The sequence below is a fragment of the Calidris pugnax genome, unplaced genomic scaffold (genome assembly GCF_001431845.1).
Source record: "Calidris pugnax isolate Ruff unplaced genomic scaffold, ASM143184v1 scaffold44, whole genome shotgun sequence".
Lineage (NCBI taxonomy): Eukaryota > Metazoa > Chordata > Aves > Charadriiformes > Scolopacidae > Calidris > Calidris pugnax.
This window is the reverse complement of record NW_015094506.1, coordinates 19,701,257-19,721,312: the sequence shown is the minus strand read 5'-3', so window position 1 is coordinate 19,721,312 and position 20,056 is coordinate 19,701,257. Positions and strand designations below refer to the sequence as shown.

General features: G+C 39.8%; 1 protein-coding gene across 1 annotated transcript in view; it reads left to right on the top strand.

The window, feature by feature from the left end:
- Positions 1-20,056, top strand: part of TRHDE (thyrotropin-releasing hormone degrading enzyme) — a 229,830-nt gene that overhangs the window by 30,673 nt on the left and 179,101 nt on the right. Inside the window, exon 4 of the mRNA XM_014963319.1 lies at positions 2,745-2,871. Within this exon, the coding sequence (XP_014818805.1) occupies positions 2,745-2,871 (127 nt within the window). The remainder of the gene's footprint in view (positions 1-2,744; positions 2,872-20,056) is intronic.

Below are 20,056 nucleotides of genomic sequence, written 5' to 3'. Positions count from 1 at the left end.
GTTCCTCTTCGGAGCAGTATTTGAAAACTTTACAGTCTTTATTATTTAACACTTAGAGTGTTTGTATAAGCTAAGGAAATAATATAATAATGCCTATTTTATAGACTTGGAGGTAAATCATGGTCAAGACAAGCCCGTACACATTAAAGGACATTGGTCTGTGAAAGTCAGGGGCTTCAGTTTCAAGCTTATGGGTGCCAGCCTTTAGACTGAACTCTGGACCAAGCTCCTTACACTGTGAACGACACTGGAGAAGGTGTCATCCAAAACAGCCAGCCCAGGTAGGCAGGGTGTCACAGACTGTCCCAGTGGTAGCCCTCTGCTAACCCAGAGAGAATTTTCTGAGTCCAGGGCTGAGTCTGCCATGGTCCCTCTAAGGTTCCTCCACACATTTCATGTTCAGTGGTTGTTGGGTAAAGGGCAGAAGCAGACCCAGCATTTGGAGGTGGCTGGCATGCTTCGGCACTGCCTGCTGCCTCAAAGTCCATGAGAGACCTGGGCAAAGGCACAGGTATTTTTGAACTTGGGGGTTCCAGCTTAGAAGTGAACCTCGGTGTGAGTCACGGAGCCCTGGCAGTCTGGAGCTGCTCTGGGCAGGCAGAGACAAGGAACCCAAGGAAACTTTACAGGAAAAATAAAGCTATATTCAGCATTAGGCAGGTGGCAGATGAAAGTTTGCAGCATTGCGGTTTCTGAGCTTTGGTACGGGGCTCCATCTCAGACACCATTAAATGCCTTTTCTGCATTTGCCAAAAGACACGCATTGTAATGCGGTAAGTTGAACCTCAATTTTTCTTGTATGTACCTATTTTTTTTTTCTTCCCTTCTGTTATCCTATTCCTTATTATGGACACATTTGGCCACTGTCAAATTGAATGATTTTTTGCATACTTGGTTGGCTGACTCTTTTTTTTCCTAATTTGCTGATACAGTCAACTGTGCCAGTAAAGCAATTATGCAAAATTGTGTATAAAGGTTTAATGATACAAAACAGTGTTCATCACAAATCTAATTGTGATTCTTACCATCCTTCAATAAGCTAAAGGTTTTGAGATGTTTGAATTAGGATCTCTATGGCTAATACCTATTTTGTTAAAAAATATATTTAGTGTAGCAGATCAGAGAACATTTAATGCACATGTCACTGTTAACTGTGGAAGGAAGCGATAAACAAAAATAGTGACTTGGAGGTGTTCAGATAATGGTTTATATGCTTTCAGGTGGTGATTATGAGAAGTCTGCTTTATTACATGTCTCATTAGGTTACACTGTTATCTGTTTTACATTACAAATGATAACTATGTATGGTTGATTGTATTGTATTACAGACTCAGTGCACAAAGATAAAAAATAGAAAGGTGGACATAGTAGCAAAGCAGAATAATGTGTCTGAATACTGAAAACAAAGAGATACTGGCTTAAAACAGAATTGACAGGTAGAGTGTACCGAGGTTTGATATCTGGTTTCCACTTGGGTAACTGAACTGGTTCAGGAAAAGAGCACTAAAGCAATACTTGGTAATTCTTTCACTGAAGCTGAAAATCCGATTGGCTTTTCTTGATCCAGAATAGAGCATTTAGAAACACTTCAAAACTGATATTTCGGCTTCATGTTTGCATTGATAGTTTCTGATTTCTGCCCTGCTGCTTTCCTCGGAACCCTGGCTGGGATTTAATCCCACCACAGAAAGTATTAGCGAGTCAGATATTATTATTAGGACTGACATTTAGTAGAGTCTTGTTTGTATCAGGTCATTATGTACTGCAGGGAGAGACCTTCTGCCACAGCCAGAAAGCACACACTGCTTCCCCTTGGCTACGTCCATCAGAGGGCATATGAGGAGGGAGAGCAAAAAGGGGCTCTCCTTTCTGTCCTGGTCTTCATTAACAGTTCTCAGCTGTGTGTCAGCTTTGCACTAAGGAAGCATTAAGGGCTGTGACGACAAGGAATAATGAATAGCCTGGTGGTGCTTTCCTCTACCTCCTTAGTCAGGAGGGAAGCGGGTCACACTTGGGCGCTGAATTATTAAGGTGAGTTCTGTTCACTTTGGTGCTCCATGTAGTCAAATGCATGAGCTATTTTATACTGAACACAACAGTCTGTGGATTGTATAAACAGCTTTAACTTACTGCTTTCTGAAAACAGAGGCCTGAAGCAGTCATGGAGGTTTCAGGAATGTTAATTGTTTGTGTACATGAATGAGCTTATAAATGGTTGTTTTTGCAGTCTTCCATAGCTCATCAAGAGTAACTGTGTCACTGCCAGAGAAAAGAAAAGACAACAATTTTTTTTTTTTCCCCTCTACAGTCTATTAATACTTTCAGGGCTTGATATAATGTGCCTTTAACAAACCATGAACTTCTCTCCTACTGAGCCGCTGCATCCTGCCTACATTCACTGTGGGCAGAGAACCATTATACCAATCCACTCTCCCATCATATCTCTAGCAAACACATGTAAGTGTTTTCTTTGCATATTTATTTTTGATGCAAGGAGTGTTAAGTCTTTTATTTGGCAACACAAACAAGTCGGAGATTGTGACTTCGCAAGTTTGTAACCTTAATTGTGGAAGTTCTGGTTTTCAGCTATGACATGTTTTGACAAACGTATGACAATCACATTTGGCTTTAAGAGAATAATCCTGCCACCTCACAACAACTTTAAAATATTTCACCTCTGCAGGTAGGATAGCTTTAAAATGCTGATGCTGAAATGATAAGTCTTTTGCTTTGTTTTTTAACAGGTACGGTTATATGCAAGGCCTGATGCAATCCGAAGAGGATCAGGGGACTATGCTCTAAATATTACAAGGAGACTCATTGAATTTTATGAAGATTATTTTAAAGTGCCCTATTCCCTGCCAAAATTAGGTAAGATTTGCCCAAGAACATGAAGTTCACCCAGAGATGGGAGATCAAGTCAGCTTTTTTACAGGAGATTTGAGATTGGAATGTACTAGATTTCAAGGTAAGGAATGTTTAGGTTAATTCAGAGGGATCAATAAGTAAGGAATTTTTCATCTCTTCCTTGCAGAGGAAGGGAAGCCAAATTGTCTCCTCTCCAGCTTCGCACTGAAAGGAGCAGTAAACAGATAGTGCTTAAATTTGTTAGGCAATGAGAAGAGAACTTGAGACTGATAAGTGGGTTGGGGTTTTTCTTAATGCTCTTTATTTTGGCCCTTACTTTCATTAGATAGCCACTGGGAGATGTTTGTTCTCTAATGTTTGTATCTTGATGCCTCAGCCTTAGATGGGGAACGGAACTGAAAATATTTGTGGAAACTGAAAACCTGTAACAGTGCAAGGCTTTTTTTTTTTTTTTTTTTTTGCTGGCTTATGTGTTTTAATAATGATGATTAGCACATATGCTTAATTATATTGTTGCTTATTGAAAGAATTGCTGTGAACTTACTTTGCTGCTCAAGTGACCTAAATGCTGTCAATTTCCATTATTTTTTTTTAAATAGTTTTTTCTCTTCCTCCCTCTCACCACAATCAATTGTTCTCCTGCACACTTGAATACCTTACACCATATTATTACACCCTCCCTCCTTTGGAGCATGTTTGATCAAGATCCAGAAAAGCCTATTGCTCAGCAGCAGGAAGAGAGCTTGTATTTGATCAGAAGTGTTAGGTTGGAACCACAGGTGATCCTCCCAGGAACTCAGGGTCTATTTCATTAAATCTCTTGCCTGCTGGGTAGCTTTATTAGTCTTGCAGCTAGCGGTGTAGGAGGTAGATAAAGTAGCTGATGTTGCTAGATGAGGGTGTTGCATAAATTTATTAGAAGAATGTTGTGGCATTTGCTTCTTGTTGTCTTTAAATGATGGGGTACAGGCAGTGTTCTCCTGGAGAAGTATGGAGATGGGTTAAACATGGCACGTGCATCAGACTTTCTGTGTATCCATTCATACCTGGCTTCAGGTATGTAAGGATGATTTCATAAAGGAGGTTACAGACTTACAGGTGCCAAAAATTTAGAAAGAAAAAATATTCAAAAACCTTCTGTTGAATATAAAGGGTGAAGATCATTGCTTTGGGTAGTTTATTGAAGATGCCAGGTAGCAGCAGGCAGTGGTTGACTGTATCTGCTTCAGAATATCTTTCACAATTGCAACATAGAGTCTTTCCACTAACTCAGTGTGCTGTATGCGTAATCATTATGCTGTGACATCTTTCAAAAATATCTCATCAGAAATCATAGATTCATGGAACCATACAATAGTTTGGGTTGGAAGGGACCTTTAAAGGTCATCTAGTCCAACCCCCCTGCAATAAGCAGGGACGTCTTCAGCTAGATCAAGATGCTCAGAGACCTGTCCAACCTGACCTTAAATGTTTCCGAGGATGGTGCATCTGCCACATCTGTGGGCAACCTGTTTCAGTGTTTCACCACCCTCATTGTAAAAAATTTCTTCCTTATATCTAGTCTAAATCTTCCCTCTTCTAGTTTAAAACTATTACCACTATTTCAAAACTCTCTGTGGTTGAAAATTCGATTTGAATATGAACATAGGCATGTTTGTTCCCAGTTAACCGAGCACAAAGATCACTATGTTTAAGCATGTGCTAGTGTCTTTAATCTGAAGGAGTGCTGAATTTCTTTATATTTTTCTTTACTGGAAAACGGAAGGTTAGGGACAATAGAATAGAAGGACTAAAAGTGAAAAGACTGTAGTCTTCTATGACAGTGATTTTGCAGTAGTATTAAAGATTTTTTTCTGAAGGAGGAAACAAAACAGTGTTAGCTACAGCAGTGGAAGGTGTGTGCATCAGGAGGATGCATTGACACAGAAAACACGCCTGTGCTCTCTGAAGCCTTGAGATTATCACCTGATACGTTGCTGTCACCACTGCAAAGGATTGCATACTTCATTAAGGTTTTAAGAAAAATCAGAATTTTCTCTGTGGGACATTTTAGCAGTTTTTAATTTTGTTTATAAATGAAACGTGAAATGCGTTGAGGTGGGAGTGAAAATTGAAGAATTTAGTTTAAAAAGCTTTTTAATGACAGCATCAGTTTTGTAGAAGATGTTCTATTTCAAATGTAGAAGTTTTAAAAAATATGAAATTTTTTTTCATATATTGTCTAGATCTAACAGGAGTGAGCTAAACTAAATGTAATTGTTTTCATTAAAAATACATTTTATTTTTTCAAAAGACTGTCGAAATACTGACCAGCTCACTATGCAGGTGCCATATGAGTTACTGAGCAATATGGTAGTGACAGTGCTGTGTGCTGGGGTGTCTGTGTGGGGACAAAGGACCTGCAACCTTTGGCAAAACACTTCCATCATATGTGTTCATTCATTTGAACTCTGTACGATAGGAATATCTGAGGACATTCAGGTGCTTCAGATATGTTGCTGTATCGGAGGGACCTGTGTTAATTTCTTCAATTCTTATGTCATTGAGGTCCCTTTGCATGGGTCCCTGGCATTTGAAACCAATGCTTGTCATCTGAGATTGTAATAAATCAGCTATTGTTCTCTATAGGAACCACTTTCTCCTGACGTTCTTGACTACTTGACTGGTTTTCACCAGGCTTTTTTACTGCACTTCAGTCAAATGTCTGTAGTTGCTGTTGCCAGTTGTGGGCTCATCTGACATCTGGGCAGTCTCTGTTACTATTGCGAACTGTAGAGAATCTGGGGGAACCTTCTTATCACCGAATGACTAAGATTTTTTTAGGTCTTACATGGCCTGTACTGACTTCTGAATGCACTGGAACAGTAGATTTGTTTGCCAGTTGATGTGAGTTCTGGTAATGAATGTGAATTGGGGATTTTTCTCATTTAAATAACCAATTTCCACAGTTAAAAGTTCTACTTCACTTGTAGGTAGGTGCTTTTTTCTTACATCATACTCTGAACGGAAAGGAACTTGTGTAGGGTTTTAAACTAGTATTTTTTTTTTGGCTGTCATTTCTGAAAAATAATTCACGTCTTTAAAAAAACCAGATTTTTTCAAGATTATAGTATCATTATAATCACTAGTTAAAATGAGTGGTGGATAAAGAGCTGGGTTTGATTTAATTCTACAAAGATGCGCAGTAGGGTTTTTAATTGTGTTTCTATGGCAGGTGAGTATAAAACATATTTCTGTATTTGTATCACGTATTTATTTTCAATCCAATTTGCAATACAGAAAAAAAATTCTTTGTATGCATAGAGCTTTTTCTTATGAGGATCTTGGAGACTACAAGGAATGAATAGGTAAGGAAGCACTCTTTGCATGTAGACTGTTGTGGCTTTCAAGTTGTGAATGATTTGGGGTGGAGGTGCTGACTGCCTTTTCCAACCGAGACTCAAAGGCCACCCCCACCCAGAGAGGTTAGCAGGAGTGAGTGCAGAGACCACAAAAAGATCACTGTTACTGCAGGAGGTGGTAGATTTGTGACAGTCCTTGTCAAAATAGGTTGTAGAGGCAAAAAGATTATACAGTTCCAAAGAGGGACATGGACAAGTACTTGGAGAGGTGCTCCTTGGGAGGAAATCCCATGATTTGAACACAGAAGCTAGGAAATACTCAAGAGAGTGCTATTTATACGTCCCTGGTCTTACTCCTTCCTGAACATCTGCTTGTGGCCACTGTTGGAGCGGAGAATAATGAGACAGGCAGTCTTTTTGTCTGAGCTGGCAAGGTTATCCATATGTTCATCGTCTTCCAGTTTCCCAAGTGTTTCTACTCAAGGGCCACAGAATCTCTTTTCCAGAATACTTAACATACTAGAACTGGGAAACTCTGTAAGGCTCCAGTTATCAAAGACTGACAAAGCTTCCCTTCTGGTGCATAAATGAGCCACTTGTGTTAAGATTTTTGAGTTTCTGGGCCTTGGTTTCCCTCCCCTTAAAAGCACTGCACTATCACAGTGTTAGAGGGATGCATTTGCTGTTTCTCTGAAAACTCATTTTACAACTCAGCTTATTTTATTCTGAGTAGTGTACTTAGACACCAGTGTAATTAGTGTAACCACTATGGGTTGTGTAAAGGAACGTGGGTGTCTCAAGAGTCAGACACGCAGTGCCTAACTCAAAGGGCACTTTACTTGGATTCATTTAACTTAAGGCACTTAACTGGCATGTCTAAATTAGCAAGCTGATTGCCCTAGGTTCCTTATTTCATTAGTGGAGAGGAGTTCTTCCTGTTGATAGTTCAAATCTTATACGGACAGAGTCTCCTGCTGGAACTGCCTAGGTAAAAGGAAAAATATTTTAGTAACCATTAGCAAGTTCGCTGATGACACTGAACTGGGAGGTGCTGTTGACTCTTTAGTGACACGAGGCCTTGCAGGAGGATCTAGATAGACTGGAACATTGAGCAATGATTAATGGAATGAAATTTAACAAGTCCAAATGCCAGTTCCTGCAGGTACGATGGAGTAATGCTGGGCACAAGTATAAATTGGGAGAGGAGTGGCTGGAGAGCAGCCCTGTGGGAAGGGATCTGGGGGCACTGGTCGACAGGAGGCTCAATATGAGCCAGCAGCGTGCTCTGGCAGCCCAGAGGGCAAACCACATCCTGGGGTGCATCAAACACGGTATAACCAGCTCGTCAAAAGAGTTGTTTATCTTGCGGTAGTCAGCGTTGGTGTGGCCTCACCTTGAGTACTGTGTGCAGTTCTGGGCCCCACAATTTGAGAAGGATGTGAAGGTCCTTGAATGTGTCCAGAGGAGGGTGCCAAAGCTGGTGAAAGGGCTGGAAGGCATGTCCTATGGAGGAGTGGCTAAGGACTTTGGGTTTGTCTAAGTTAAAGGAGGCTGAGGGGTGACCTGGTCTAGTGGAAGATGTCCCTGCCTGTGGCAGGGGGGTTGGAACAAGATGATCTTTAAGGTCTCTTCCAACCCAAATAATTCTATGATTCTATGGTCTCATTGCTTTCTACAGCTTCCTGAGGAGGGTTTAAGAGGCATTTGGACAATCCCCTCAGTAACATGCTTTAACTTGGTCAGCCCTGAAGTGGTCAGGCAGTTAGACTAGATGATCTTTGTAGATCCCTTCCAAGTGAACCATTCTGTTCTAACCCCAGAGCTTAATTCAAGTGTCATTTGTACCATTAAACTTTCACAATGTGCAGACCCAGGAAGGAGACATACCTAAGGCATTTTAGTGATGGAGAGAGCTGTGAACAGGGTTAGGAAGAATTTGGGCTTCTCAGAAAGCTTTTAATCGCCATTGAAAGTGTCCTAAAAGGCAGAAGTAGGAACAGCTGAAGAATCCACTTTGGGACTTGGCTGCATATGTTACAGAAAGGCTGAGTGAAAGTAAATCCCCTTGCTGTTTTGTCTTCAGGTTGCTGTGTATGAATCAATATTTAATTCATATATGCTGCAATTTATGTGAGCACTATAGTGTTAAAATATATGTGTAATTTTTTTCTCCTAGACTTTAGGTAGTCTTTTCTTCAGTAATTTGCTGTACAAGAAAACTTTGGGGTTAAATCTGATGTATTTTATCTTGTTATTTCTTACAGGTATGTTCAAGGTACTAAGTACCTGGTTCATGCAAAAATGGTGTGGTCTAGGTTTCTTTATACAGCATAAACCACTGTACAGCTGTGAATGCAAAGGCTCAGAAAATGATTTTCCAAGGGATTTAGTGTGCGTCTTGCACAATGGAAGACAAAATTGGACATTAACATTTGCTCTTTGAGTATTTTTGGAGAACAGGATCTAGTTTTTAAAGTGTGTCACGGAAGAATTTAAACTCTTATGATGTGAATTTAAACTCTTATGATGTGAAAAATCATAAGATTTTTCAGCCACGTAAAGAAAAAAATTCAACAGGGAACTGTTCTGATTTTTAAAGAAAACTCATGAGCGTCTGCTCCATTCCCTGATTGTTGACTGTGGATATTTTGGTGAGACAGAGTGCTGCTCCCTGTTGCTGTGTGAGGCACTGCAGGTGCAGAGTGAAAGCATGAGATGCTGTTGTAGGATGGCCAAGTGACTTGCTGTGACCACTAGTGATTAACTGTTCATTTTGATTGAATCACTTCACTATTAGCTTGACTCTTTGACACGTTCCTAACCTGTTCATTGCACTATTGCCTGCTGCCCTGCTTGATCTTCCATCATCTTCCTCAGCACTCTTTCGCTGCTACTGCTTTCTTACTTCTCCTCTACTTGTCCTTCCTCCCATCCCTGTTGTTTCTTCTGTGATGAACCTCCCTGTTATTGGACTCTCTGCTTTAGTTCTGCTAAAAGTTTCACAGTTCCTGCCCTCGTTACTTTGTCTTTCTCCCTAGCAAGGTGACCTCTTCCTGCAAGTTGTCCAACTGTGACCTGGAATTGCTGTATTACACCAAGGAAGATAGCTAATTTTTTCTTCTCCAACTGTAAAATGAAAACAATAGTTAGTACTTTTTTGGTCTTGTTTTTATAGTAGTTGAAAATAATCATAAGTTTGGTTGCCTCTTGATTAAGAGGTTGCCAACCTGAAAATTTAAGAAATGCTGATCTGATCTGACCTCCAGCATGGCAAGGCTTGTAGAGTTTCATAGTGTTCTTATGACATTTTAGACAGACACTACAGCTATACTGTACATAGTCTTTCTGAAAGCTGTCCAGTCTCTTCAACTGAGGAACAATTCATCACAACCCTGCAGGAGAGAGGGAAAGGAACATTAGACTCTGTTTAGTCTGAATGAGTTGTACAGTGTTCTGAACAGAGAAGAAAGAAGCATAGGAAGGGAGATGGCCTGGGAGTGGGACATACGACTTCTGGAATGAGGAAGGGTGAGAGAGGAGGCACTAAGGACTCGATTCATGTGCCTAAACTTATGATCTGGTGCTGTTTAAAATGCCTTGGGGTACCCTGAAGACCCCTAGCTGCTGCTCCTGCTCACCTCCAGATGAGATCCTGTTGGTCCATGGCTGGTCCATACCTGATGGCTCCATAAGGATTTCTTAAAATAAGTTTAAGCATCTCTTTTGGGACTATCACCCATATTTAGGCACCAGAACTGAAGCTTACTATTTTCCTTGACCAGGCACTTGAAACAAGGCTAATGCCTCTGCACACAGAGGACTATTTGTTGATACAGAGCATTCGTACACAGAATGAACTGTCACTTTTACCCTGACCTTTGAAGCCTCGGTTTTGAGGTTGTAGGTTTTTTTCTTTTTCAATTTCTAAGCTGTGAGCACTTCAAAACAGCAACTGGTCAGGGCTCCAGAGGGAAAAATTCTAGCTCCAGCTGTAAGAAAAAGCAATGTTTTTTCTCAGAGCAATGCTTTGAAATATGAAAAGGAACTGTGAGTTACTAAACTGAAACAAACTGAGTAGGAAATGAGTCCATAGTATGATGCTAAGAAACAGGGGAAAAAAAGATATCTTCTCTTAAGACTTTTTCTTACTGTATCGCTCTAAACTATGTTAAATGGTAAGCCAGTTCATTCCAAGAATTAATATAACAGCTCATAAATGGGCATTGTAACTGGTTTTGGAAGTTTGTTAAGGGGAACCTGATCTCTTGTCTGGTAACGTGGTGCAACAAATCTGAGACCCTTTGCAGGAGATGGGAAAAGTTACACGTAGGAATAAAACAGCTTTTTATAGAATAAAGATGAATGGGCCCTGGTGGAAATAATCCTGTCTTGAGTAAATAATAATCCTATCGTGAGTAAAATGTTTTCTTTTCATTATGTAGTGATTTCGCTCCCTTCTTAATTGTGACATGAATAGAATCCAAACCACTTAAACAAGGAAAATATTCATGTAGTAGCACTGTTTCTGGTGCTTCAGCTGGCCCCTCATAAAAAGATGACCAAACCCAACAGTGTCCCCACTAGCTACTCAGCTAAATCAACTTGACTTTTAAATGACTAATTAAAAAAAATCCCAAAGAAGAAAGAGGATGATGCTGCTGTTATGAGGGTGTAATAGGATGTGGAATTGTAGGAGACTCAATGGAAATGTTGAGTTTCTTTTGAGACATGCAAATCCTTCGTCTGAATGTAAATAGATGCTTTTTCTAAGCTGATTTTCAGTAAGTTATTTGAATAGTTAGCACCAATGTAGAAGTGGGCGCACAGAATTTTAGCCATGTAAAAGCAACGTGTACTTGTAAGTTCATTACCTTTTGAGAAACATAGATATCTTCAGAAAATGGTGCATTTTTTCTTGTTAGAAGAAACAAATCTTCTACCTCTGCAGAGGTAGCAGTGGAGGTGTCTCTGCTGACTGCAGAGAGAAGAAAGTAATCTGGCTAGTTTAAATGAGATCTGTGATTTTTATATGGCTAAAAGATGAGGTGAATCCTTCTGTAGGATTTATAAAATGGGGTAAGATCTTTGACAGATACAGGAACTCCACAGAAATTATGGGAATCACCAGGAAGCGGTGTGAACTTTTACCTGGAACATGATGGTTAAATGGCTAAAAGCGCATGAACCAAAATGCATTTTAGATAGCCAGAACTAAAGTACTTTTCATTTTAACTTCTTTCCCTCTGCTTGAGCAGAGCTCTCATCCTTGTTTGTCTTCTCCAGGGCTGTTACTGATTACTTTTTTGTTAGCTTAATCATACTGTTCTTGACCAGAAACATTCACCTATGAGTATCAGATTTTTGAAGTGTAGTACTGATTTCTGCCACAAAATTGTATTGTTGGAACCAGAATCCTCTTGACCACATCTAGCTTTTGAATTTTTTTTTCAGGAGCCTACTGAAGATTGTTAATAACCTGTTAGATCTGAAAATGGAGAGGACTGATCAGAGGCTTTGACCAGTAGTTAAAACATTTTACAGCAGCAACTGTAGCTTTGTCTTAAAGAAGCGTATGTAGAGAAAGAGTTAGGCCTTGGACCCACAATGAACTTCATGTTTGTGTAGACATTGGAAACTGTGTTTTTTGTTATGGGATAGGGGCTATATGTCATTAAGATATTGGGAGAGTTATTTTCTCTGCATGGCATGGCACTGTGAAAGTTAGCATGTGGAGATCAGAGCTGCGTGGGGGAAAAACAAATATAGAAGGGTTTGGAAGAAAGAGAAATGATATCACTGAGTATACTGGGATAGATTTAGATTGGGCTCATGAAGAGGGGTGTGTGAATCCTTGGCCAGCGTGTAGGAAGATGGGATTGCAGTAGGATGTGCTAAACTAGGAACTTTTTTTCTGTAAAAGGAATTGTACCTATAGTGTTTAGTTTGAATCAAAGTAGGTAGCGTGGTTGGTCTATATTAATTAACGAGAGTACCAAGGAGGAAGTAATGGCCTTTTCTGTAAAAACTGAGGTAGAAACCTGATACTCTCTACATTTGAAACAGTACAGAAGTGTTGTACAATCTGCTCAAGTATATTGTCTTTTGATGGAAAAGGGAAATGACTAATGTTGACCCAATGGAACATATGGTCCCACCTATGCAGTCTTCTATAGTGAGCAATGTTCAAACAGCTTCTTGAAGATAGCTGTGTATCCACAGGCAGAGCTAACAGAATAACAGCAACATGTTCATAGAATAGTTTGGGTTCGAAGGGACCTTTAAAAATCACCTAGTCCAACCTCCCCTGCAATAAGCAGGGACATCTTTCACTAGATCAGGTTGCTCAGAGCCCCATCCAACATGACCTTGAATGTTGCCAGGGATGGCACATCTACCACCTCTCTGGGCAGCCTGCAGTATTTCACCCTTATTGTAAAAATGTTCTTCCCTCTTTTAGTTTAAAACCATTACCCCTTGTCCTGTCAAAACAAACCCTGCTAAAAAGTTTGTCCTCATCTTTCTTGTAAGAACCCTTTAAGTACTGAAAGGCTGCACTAAGGTCCCCCTGGAGCCTTCTCTTCTCCAGGCTGAACACCACTAACTGAGGTACTCCATCCCTCTGATCATTTTTGTGGCTCTCCTCTGGCCCTGCTCCAACAGGTCCATGTCTTTCCTGTGCTGAGCGCTCCAGAGCTGGACATAGTGGAGCAAAGGGGCAGAATCACTTCTCTTGACCTGCTGGCCGCGCCACTTTTGATGCAGCCCAGGATACGGTTGGCCTTGTGGGCTGCAAGTGCACATTGTTGGCTCATGTCTAGCTTTTCATCCACCAGTACCCCCTGAGTGTTTTTCAGCAGCGCTGCTCTTGATCCCTTCATCCCCCAGCCTGTATTGATACCGGGACTTGCTTCGACCCAGGTGCAGGACCCTGCGCTTGGCCTTGTTGAACCTCATGACGTTCACACGGGCCCACTTCTTGAGCTTGTCCAGGTCCCATGGCAATATTAGAGTAAATATGAAAGTTTACTGAGGACTTAGTTGACTTTTAGTAATTTTGGGTGTTACCTGTTTCACAATCATATGACAAATTTTAAATAAAATTAATTTCAAATTCAATTTATGAAGGCTTCAGTTTTCACTTAACTCTGCAGTTTCAAGTGTGGGGAAAAAACAAGGATACTATGGTGACTTCTGTTTTTTCTGTCTTATATATGACACAAAGGCTTTCCTGCCTGAAGAATGAATCTCAGTAATATCAAGACATTGTGCTGACGAGAGGAAAAAAAAAAGGGGGGGCAGATTGTCCGCATCAAACACCAATATATTTCACTTGTGCTTTTTTTAATATGTGCAGTTTGAGTACAGGACAAGTTTGTTCTTTGTTGTGAATTGATTGAAAGAGGTAGTTTTATGTAATGGAGCAGCAGCAATATATTTCAGTTATTATTTTGTTTTCATTCAACATTGTAAAGATTTTTGGCCTCCTGCATTTTGTTTGAAAAGTGAAGAAGGCTCATCTTCAGACTCAGACACAAGTTCAAATGAGTCTAACAGGAGCTATAAATGGTTATAATGGGCTCTTTTGTCCAGTCCTGTCTATAAACATGTGTTCTGTACTAATTTTAGCTCTGCTTAGTGTTATGCTTGCTGAACCCTGTAGTTGCTGCATTGACTCTCCAACCCTAGAAGAGCTAATGTCACGACAAAGCCTTTTCAGACTTGTATTTCAGAAGCACAATTTTATTTAGCTTGAAACTCACAGAGCAGCACCAGTATAGCCTATTTCCTTGGTCGAGGCAGGCTAAAAAGGCTTAAAAGACTTTTCTCTTGCCTCTTCCCCTCACTCCAGGCGCTTAAAGCTGTTACGGTTTGCCTAGCTCCCAACCTTCCTTCTCTTAAGGTAGGCATGATGTTCAAAGAGTTATTAGCTAAGTGTGTCGGGGTGCTTGGCTATAGTTTCAGAGCTAATCTGTAACCTCTGCCACTTACTCAGAGTCTCTGAATGGCTGGAATGACAGCTTCCATGTAGGAAGACTAGAAGATAAGACGAAGAGATTTCAACAGTATGTGCATTTGTATTCTTACTTTTTCAGACATAGCAATTATTTTCAAAGCAATTTTGAAAACACTGTCATCATTTTCATGCTGATTAGGACTTTTAAGAATGAGTGATTTTAATTATTTTTCATATCAGTATCATTGCTAAACTTAAATGAGAATGGAAAACAAGTTTGTTGTTTAGTTGTTTGGTAGTGTGTTTTTTTTTTTCTGCAGCAATAGAGAAGTGTTCCTGTTAACTCCCTGTTTTCAGTTTTGGAAGGATTGTGCTTCTTTAGGGTAGTCTGTTATGCTATCCAGATGGTATTGTGACAAAGTTTGTTTTCCATTAGATGCTGATTTGAGGGCACCAAATATATTACTTTGAGAAACAGAAGTATCACTAGGCAAAACTGATGAGAAAGCACTTTGTCCACTGACTCACTTAAAGGGACTTGAATTTGCATTTGTTTGTTTGTTTTCTTATGTTTATCTTGAAATGTGCATAGATACTTAAAATTTTTGACCTTATTCACTCTTACTGTAACACCAAAATCAGGACAAGTCCTTAATTGTCTCTACCAAGAACATTTCTTCCCTTTGGATCTTTTGTGCCAGAAAGAAAATAGAGGGAAGTACACAGACACACAGACAAGTATCTATACTATTAATATTGCTTATTTCCTAATAAATCTGAAACTTAAGAGTTATGCATTACTGGTGCAGTGAGAGTTGCAAAAAAGTAGTGATAATGTCCTGAATATTAGAAATAGTTAAAAGTCTGTAGGTGGATATATAAAATGAGCTTTCTCATCTTCCATAGTGTAAAAAAAAAAAACCAGATACAGACATAAAGAAGATACATTTTCATATATCATCAAAGAGTATGAGGAGTTTCTTTCAAGAGATTATGACAGTGTCTTGAAAAAGATTGTAGCACATTAAAGTGGGACTTAAATAGGCCAGAGATTTCTGTTCACACAAAAGATGTGAAGAAGTGTATAACTAGAGAGCTGAATAAACCTATTGCTGCTGCCTAAATTCTGCTGGCTTAGTTATAAACCTTCCACCTGTACTAGCTAGTTTCTGTAAGCTACTGAAATTCAAAGGGATGTATGTGCTCACCTTTTATTGCTTTTGCTAAGGATATTGTAACTGAAAAGATATCCCAACACAATGACTTATGCTACGTTTGCAGCACCACGCCTGAAGCAACTTCATTTTTGCATTAAGGAAAGCAATGATTTTCAGTATAAAGATGAAAATATTAAGATGGCTGAACAACTTTCATTAAAACAAGTGAATTATCACTGTAGATTTACTCCCCCTCCCCTGCTGCATGATGCCAAGCTTCTTAAAATGGTACGTGGACATTAAAAGAATCGCTTAATAAAAATGCTGTGGAGATCACTGGCAGATACTGCTAAACTTGCTTTCCCTGTTCTCCCTTGCTGTGTATGAATTCTGCTTTTCTTTCCTTCTGATTTATTTAAATGCCATCTGCTTGTGTATTTAAAATGTAACATTTCCAGACTCAGGATCAGTTCTGTGAAGACTGCATTTTCCTTCGCTCTCTGATTCTTATCAGTAACACTTCTAACAAAGCTGTCCTCGTGAAGATATATATTTGTCATAGTGATAGCACACTTCAGAAAGTGTATTAAGCTAAACCAACTCCCACTGTTCCACTCAAAAATATGTTCCTTGTCATATGCTACTCCTTACTGAAATTAAACCCAGGCAGTGTTTTAGTCTAAAGAAATCAAGTCCCTTTTTCGCCTGGTTTTGGCATGGCTGAGTGTGGTTCTGCTGTTGTATGTTATTGGGCAGTTGAATCACAAAGTGGGTGGGAGGGGAAGGCAAGGGGAAAGATACACAAAGATGCATGAAAGGACTTCTAAATGTATTCTGGAAACCCTTGTTATAAGTTTCTGCAGCTATTGTTGTCTTTCTGGGTGGCTTAGATAAACCTTTAGAAACTGTTTCAGAATAGCCCTGGAGTCTGTGGCTTTGTAACTGATGCCTCAGCTCTGCAATGATAGGGGACTTGTCAACGGAGCTGATGTTGGCAAGAGAGCTCCTATATGTATTTTCTTCAGCAGAGGGGGTTTGGTCTGTCACCAGCACTATGGCATCAGCTACAGACAGATTTCCTTTGAAGGTCACGATGTAAAAGCACGGGTATTTTGAGAGAACTTTAATAACACATGGCTATGTTTATGATGCAACTCCTAAAACAGTAACAAAAGTCAGTGGTTGAATTTGTCATATGAAATTGTGTGAGATATTTCCATAGTTGTTATAGTACCTAAGCATTTTATAATCACTACTGGCTGTTTACGTATAATGCATTTTGCAAATGCAGGAGCACCACGGTTCTGTTGCCCTATTTAGAGGCATAGCTGAAAATCCAAAGAGTGCTGAGAGGTGAAGGCAGACAGATGTTTTTCTCATCAGACCTGTATAAAATGTTCACGTGTCAGATTAAATTTGAGTATATATTGAAACAGAAGGCTGTTGGAACTTGCATCCTTTCATAATTAAATATTGATGATTCAGTTTCATGGGAGGGACACACAAGTGGTTCCAATATTCCCTACTTTAAAACTGGTCTGAGAGTTGTTCTTCCTCGGGTGTGGAAATTCTAATTCTAAGGTGTGGAAATATATAAAGTTTCACGACACTGTCAGACGTAACTTAGATACAAAGAAAAAAAGCATTACGTGTCCTTTCAATGCTAATGTAAAATAATTTCCTAGGCATCTTTTCTTCCAATTCTTGAAATGTTTTAAGTTTTCATTCTGTCTTAAGGTAATCGTAGACAATTTTATGAGGAAGCATGGCTGTTTCTCAGTAACAAACAGATACATTAGGAATGCAGTTATATGCTGCATGCCACCTCTCCAGGTATTTCTGTAGAAACCGTAGAACAGTTTCCAAGTGATTAAAAGGATCTGAATTGTACAAGCTATGATTGATAACAGAATGATATAATGTAGCTCTTAATAAAACCTTCCAAAGATAAGAGTGTTGTCAGATGACACCGAAGGATATTCAGGAATCGCTGTAAGTCATTCAGAGTAACTATGAACAAAAGGCTTTCTCTAATGCTTATATTGCGTTGGGAGACAGCTGGATGAAAGTCCAGCCCCAGAAGAGTTCACTGTGTTTTATCTTTACTAGTCTATTTCTTACAAAAAAAAAAAAAAAAAAAAAAAAAAAAACAGAAACAAACGGGCAGTGTAATAGATCCAAAAAACAGGGAGTGGGGGAATCTGAGAGGTGTCACTACAAACTTGGCAAGCAAAACGTATCCTCAGCGGATATATTTAAAAAAAAAAAAAAAAAAAAAAAAAAAAAAGCTGCAAAAAAAAAAAAAGCTCTTTGCAATCGAAATACCCGTGCTGTGTGGCAGCTCTGATATTTGTGGATATGGAGTATAAAACAGGCAAATCCAGGTAGTCAGCTGAAGGATAATTTAATGTTGCAATAGTGAAGTGGAGGAATGAAACAATATGAGTGAATATAATACAATTTTAAACAATAAAAGAAAATCTTCCTCCAAGTAGTCTAGCTTCTCAAAACTTTACATAAATTTGTCTGTGAATGCTCCTTTATCATTAATCTATCTTTCCAACCATATTTATCTACACATAGGCACATGCAAACATATATATGTATTATCCTGGCTGTATTTTACGTGCATATGACTGTAATCCTATTAATTAAGGTTGAACAAATACTTATCTGTCGATAAAATTCCAGTCAGTATGTCACAGACTTCTATGAAGGCTCTCCCAGGTCATAGTTCCCACATTTGTGCTGTCAGATGTAATGGGGTCAAGTTTGACTGTGGAGCCAAGAAGTGTTTGCACCACAGGACAGGGAATCTGGGACCAGGGAATGTCACTTCCAAGTGTGAGATGAGTTTGGGTCTGTGGATAGAGATTTGGGGCAGTGTGCTTGCTTTCAGGCCTTCATCTGAGGGTCCCGTGGAGAAGATGGGTCCTATTTACTGGTTGTGAACTAGACTTCCCTTATTTTACAAGTGTCCTTACCTTTTTCTAGCTGCTTGCTCCACATACAGATTCTCATTCCAGTACTCTCATCAGACTCAAGAAAGATGAGGCAAGCATGTCCCACATGCAGTTTCATGAGACATTAACTTCAGTGGTTTAAAGTCGTCTTCTTCCCTTTTATTTTTGGAAGGTTATTTTTAACCACCTCTCTCCAGAGATCTGTTTTTCCGGCTGGTCCCCCAGCTTAGCTGCACTGCTGAGCAGCAGTGAACTGTAAGATGGAAATGGGGACTGGTGGTTGGACTATAGGTGAAATCCAGAACTTCTTAAGTCAGCTCTGCTGCCAGCATTCATGAGACTGTGATCCCAGGAAGATTATATTCACAGTTGTTACAGCAAGGTAAAGTTAAGTGTAATTCCAAATTAAGTCTTAAGATTCATATGTAAAGGTTCTAATGTGTGGTGAATCTGTGTTATCAACATCGGGAACCTCAGCATCAGAAAACCCCTTGCTACTGCTTCTTGGCAAAATAAAGGTGACAGTTAACTCACCTGGAGAGGAAGAACTGTCTCATAGTCTAGCACCAGCAGCTGGTTCCCATTATTCAAGTAGCCTATAAGTAAAAGTTGACAGACACAGAAACGGTAAAATTGTTTCACTTCAATAATCATATTTAGGAAGAGAGCTCATATGGAGACATAATAGGACTAGAGATAATATAAATGTCTCTTTCCATATCAAAACTTTTGACTTGACAAGCAAGCTATTTTATATTTAGAAAGGTAATTCCATGCAGAACCTGTCTTGTGACAGCATGTTCTTTGATCTGTAAGACTGGTGAGCTTCACTGAAGTTCATTTTAACACTCCTAGCTGTGATTTTGGCTTCAAGTGCACATCCAGGATCAAGGTGTTTTGACCTGAGGATTACGGGCGCAGTGTTGCTTTTTCTTTGTGTGAGGATGGAAAATTCCTGATAATGTCGGTATTGGTTCATGGTATTAAAATACAGAACTGCTCAGGTAGGTATATTTAAAAGCTTTTTTTGATGTCTGTATCCATCTATCATCACTTATACAGGATAATACTTTTCTTGTCTTGGAATCATAGAATGGTTTGGGTTGGAAGGGACCTTAAAGATCATCGAGTTCCAACCCCCCTAGACCAGGTTGCTCAAAGCCCCATCCAGCCTGGCATTGAACAGTTCCAGGGATGAGGCATCCACAACTTCTCTGGGCAACCTGTTCCAGTGTCTCACCACCCTCACAGTAAATAATTTCTTTCTAGTATCTAATCTAAATCTCCCCTCTTCCAACTTAAAACTGTTGCCCCTTGTCTTTTCACTACATTTCCTGACAAAGAGTCCCTCTCTGGCTCTCCTATAGGCTCCCATCAGATATTGAAAGGCCACTATAAGGTCTCCCCGGAGCCTTCTCTTCTCCAGCCTGAACAACCCCAGCTCTCTCAGTCTGTCCTCATAGGAGAGGTGCTCCATCCCTCTGATCATCTTCATGGCCCTCCGCTGGACCCGTTCCGGCAGATCCATGTCCTTCCTGTGTTGAGGACTCCAAAGCTGGACGCAGTACGCTAGGTGGGGTCTCACAAGTGCAGAGTAGAGGGTGGCTTCAGGTGGCTAAAACCTCATCTCTTATGTAGGCCTTTATAAAACTGCATTTAGATAAACACCCACATGTGGGTGGGTTGCTTCAGTAAAAAAATCTTTTCTCCACCTTGATACTCTAGCCCTGTGTTCATTCTTAAACTAAGCATACTCGTGAAATATATGTGCCA